Source organism: Morone saxatilis, unplaced genomic scaffold (genome assembly GCF_004916995.1).
Source record: "Morone saxatilis isolate NCDOM2014 unplaced genomic scaffold, NCSU_SB_2.0 Contig3, whole genome shotgun sequence".
Lineage (NCBI taxonomy): Eukaryota > Metazoa > Chordata > Actinopteri > Moronidae > Morone > Morone saxatilis.
In genome coordinates, this window is record NW_023339873.1 from 246,335 (window position 1) to 250,690 (window position 4,356).

At 39.6% G+C, this 4,356-nt stretch overlaps 1 protein-coding gene across 1 annotated transcript in view; it reads right to left on the bottom strand.

Moving 5' to 3' along the window:
- tecpr2 (tectonin beta-propeller repeat containing 2) overlaps positions 1–4,356 on the bottom strand; it is a 15,013-nt gene that overhangs the window by 1,940 nt on the left and 8,717 nt on the right. Inside the window, exons 17-21 of the mRNA XM_035673597.1 lie at positions 1,322–1,452; positions 1,089–1,186; positions 806–1,006; positions 546–554; positions 312–455 (exon numbers count right to left, since the gene is read on the bottom strand). Coding sequence (XP_035529490.1) covers positions 312–455; positions 546–554; positions 806–1,006; positions 1,089–1,186; positions 1,322–1,452 — 583 coding nt within the window. The remainder of the gene's footprint in view (positions 1–311; positions 456–545; positions 555–805; positions 1,007–1,088; positions 1,187–1,321; positions 1,453–4,356) is intronic.

Here is a 4,356-nt window from a genome sequence, read left to right on the forward strand (position 1 = left end):
CACACACACACACACACAAGTCCTTTACAAAATAAAAGACTTTTCTTGTGAATTTGAAACACTGAAACAGGTTTTTGTTTCTTATTCTCTCCTTATATTAATATACTATACTACGTACTAATATACATATTAGTGAACTAATAATTACTAACATTGCATTCACCCAGATGTCAGAGGACGCTGGCGTGTTTGTGGCTGTTCCTGAATCAGTTTGTTTTGCTCTGCAAACAGGAGTGGATCTGCACTGACCCCCAACAGTTCTGTGTTGCTAACAGTGTGACGGCTGTACGACGGCAGCTCTTCCAGCTCACCTGACCTACTCCACCACCTCCATCGCCTCCACGGGACTCCAGGCGCCAGGGATTTACAGTGCTGGTAATACATGCATCTTTGCTGCTAAGTACCACAACTTCATCATTATCATCTTCGTCACACAGCCTGCAGGTTTTAGTTGCCTAGTAACAACAGGCGCAACAGTAGCAGGAGTTCTCAGAGGCTGCATCTGAACAGCCCCTAAACCCCAAATTCCACCAAGCACGTCTCACCTGTTCAGCCTGCACCCATAAAAACACTAACATACTGTTTATACTCAGCATGATGTTGAACTGAGCCTGTGCATTTTGTGTATGTGAGAAATGACTGGATGTATGAGCCTACTGTACATACTCAACCACCCCATAATGCACTGCGTTATTTCACCAGCTATATATTATCTCAATATTTGAATCAAGAAATGTTGAACCACCAGCGGGGGTAGGGGCTTCTCTCCAGCTGGCCAGTGCGCTTGTTGTTGTTGTTGTTGTTACTGTATGTCTCTTTGGTTAAAATCAGCTATATTAATGTAAGGTAGTGTATGACTCAAGTACGTACCAAGCTGACTGAGGTCCAGGGGGGTCCAGTGGAGTCCGGCGGGACAGGACGGAGACAGCGTACGAATACTGACTCGGCTATGAGTGTCCAAACCCCACAGGGCATCACGACAGGCAGACAGGTGAGTCAGCTCCACCTGACCACGCAGGTAGAACTCATTAGAACATCATCGGAACACACAGGTAGAACATCAGAGTGCAGAGAGAGCAGACAGGTACCTCAGGTGGTAGGGGGACAGAGGAGGGGCGGAGCTCTCCATCCTGGTCCCAAACACAGAACAGATCCTTCCTGCTCTGAGCCAACCACAGGAACGTCCCTGAGACACAGGTGACACACAGGTAGACTGATGAACAGGTGTGTTAAATGTGAGAGAGGGGTGGGGCCTACTGAGGTCTGTGTGTGTATGTGTGTGGTTGTTGTCAGGGTGTGTGTGTGTGTACAGGTGTGTGACCTTCTCTGTGAGGCACTGCTGAAGAAGTGATGAAGGTCCACCTGGTGGCGGAGACAGTTCCTCGTGGAACGACATTCTGCCAGAAAGTTCCTGCAGGAACCAAACACAGACAGCAGCTGAGAAACTGCAAACTGTAAACACACTGTAAACAGATACTATGTAAGCATCTGTAAACAATACTGTAAACTCTTACTGTAAACACACTGTTAAAACAAAACTGTAATCCTACCACTGTTTTAAACTCACTGTAAACACACTGTAAACATACTGTAAACACACTGTAAACATACGTAAAACACACTTGTAAAGCACTGTAAGACACTGTAAACAGACTGTAAAGGCCACTGTAAAACTCAACTGTAAACCCACTGTACCATACTGTAGATACACTGTAAAGCACTGTAAGAGACAGCGGAAACAGACTGAAGCCTGTATTCAGCTGTTAAAAACCCCACTGTAAAAACATTACGTAATGCACACTGTAAACGCACTGGTAAAGACTTAAAGCATGTAAACACACTGTAAACAGGGACTGTAAAGCATGGTAGACCTAACGTAAGCCACTGGTTAAATCATACTGTAAACAAACTGTAAACACACTGTAAAGCACACTGGTAACAAATTGTATAAATTCACTGTAAACACACACTTGAAACATGACTTACACACTGTACAACACACTGTAACACACTGGTAAGCACTGTAAAAACACTAAACTCACTGGTACACTCCTTAAGACATCACTGGGTAACCAACACTGTAAACAACACTGTAAATAAATAATTTCCCCCTGGATTATTAAGGTTTCTGGATTCTGTTGATTCTGATAATCAGGGTTTTTTGCCACCTGGCATTCAAGCATGCCGCACAGCTTCCTAACAGTACCACCCGAGTTTGCATCCACCGCCAGTGGCCACACCACAAGAAGGACAAGGCTAACTCCACGACGAGCCTGAGTCCACATGACCGCTGACAGAAGAACAACACAACCGACCACAATCAGATATATCATCGCAACACAGTGGAACAATAAATCCTTAGAATGGCTCATCTCCTCCCGCCCAACAAAACAGAGCTCAACTACACACTAAAAACAGTCTACTGATTACAAATCGACCTAAATGTCACTAATCTATCTAGTATATACCTCGCACCCAAATACTATACTCTCACCACCTATATTAGCTTGGAAGTTACAGTTTATTACTGCCAGCTGGAGTATACTTATCTAATAGCTTTCTCACTTTGCAGTTCATGCAGCTATTCTACATATTACAGTTAGTATTGGTTTTACATGTAACTTATTTTGTTAATTAGCAATGCCTTTCTACTTGCGATCTGGTATTTTTATCAGTTAGTATTGACTAGTACTGTATATACGCACGATAACGTCTCACCTATATCTGGATATTATTCCACCGGTAGTGCCATTTATACAAGGTACGATTACATAGTTAACGTAATTGTAATTATGGGTATCTAATGATGTTAAACACATACTATTACAGTAAGTATTATACAGTGAGTTACTATATGCTTATATGACAATACTTAATGAATATTACTATATACTCTTACAAGTAAGTGTATGTGCCCAGAAACCCAGTAGTGGATGGCACTTCCCTTGCAATTAGAGTGGTGTTGAGAGGTAAGAATTATGGTACCTGTCACTAGGTCTATCTTACACGTAGTATTACAGTAGTACTATGCGGTATCTTTTTAGCAGTAGTCCATGTACAGTAGCCTATTAGCAGTAAGGTGAGCTAATGATACCGTATTAATTACCACGTAGTGATTCAGCAGTCAGTCACTATGAGTGGTTATATCTCATTACGGTGATAGTTACAGTCAGTAATTAACAGTAGTAGCTATGATGGGTGAGTTTTCTGACAGTAGTATTCACGTAGTGATTACAGTAAGTACTAATGATGAGTATTTCATTACAGCAGTATTAAGTAGCAAGCTATGATACGTTATTATTAACAGTAGTATGTACAGTACGTATTACAGTAGTACTATGAATGTGGTATTTTAACAGTAGTCATCTACAGTAGGTAAATCTAGGCATAGTCACTCTATGATCCAGTCATTATTCCAGTCAGTATTCACAGTAAAAGTACTATGATCAGTATTATCTACGTAGTATTACCGTGCCAGTAATTACAGTAGTTATGATGTATATTCACAGTAGTATTACAGCACAATACACACAGTACTATGGATAGTATCCACTTATCTCAGCAGTAGTAATTACAGTCCAGTATTCACAGTGAGTATTACAGTAGTACTATCGATGTATTATTACAGTAAGTATTACGTAGTATCTATGATCGAGTATCTAATTACCAGCTAGTATTAACAGTAGTATAACAGTAGTCACTATGATCAGGTATGATTAAGTAGTATTGACCAGTAGTACTATGATGGGTATTCATACCAGTAGCTATTACATAGTATTACGTATACTATGATGGTATAATAGCAGTAGCTATTACGTTCCAGTCTACATCATGCGATCGGTATTGATATACAGAGTATTACGATATGTATTACAGTAGTACTATGATCGGTATTATTCATACAGTATTATTACAGCGTAAGTATCTACAGTAGTACTATGAATGGTATTATACCAGTCAGTATTACAGTAGTACAATGATGGTAACTTCAGTGATGGTAAGTATTACCAGCATAGTCATTACATGAGTAAGTTTTTTTTCGTTTTTTTTTTTTTTTTTTTTTCTTTTTTTTTTTTTCTTTTTCATGATCGTCATTCACTTAACAGTATCTACGTATACAGTAGTATTACAGTAGTATAATGAACCGTAGTGAATTACAGTAGTATTAGCAGTAGTACTAATGGTATATGACCAGTACGTATTGAACAGTCAGTAGCTATGATGGTATTATTAGCAGTAATTATTCAGCATGTAGTATTGACCAGTAAGTACTCATGATACGTGATGTGATTACAGTAGTATTAATAGTATTAGAGTAGTACTAATACGATAGCGAGTATTATTACAGTTTATTAT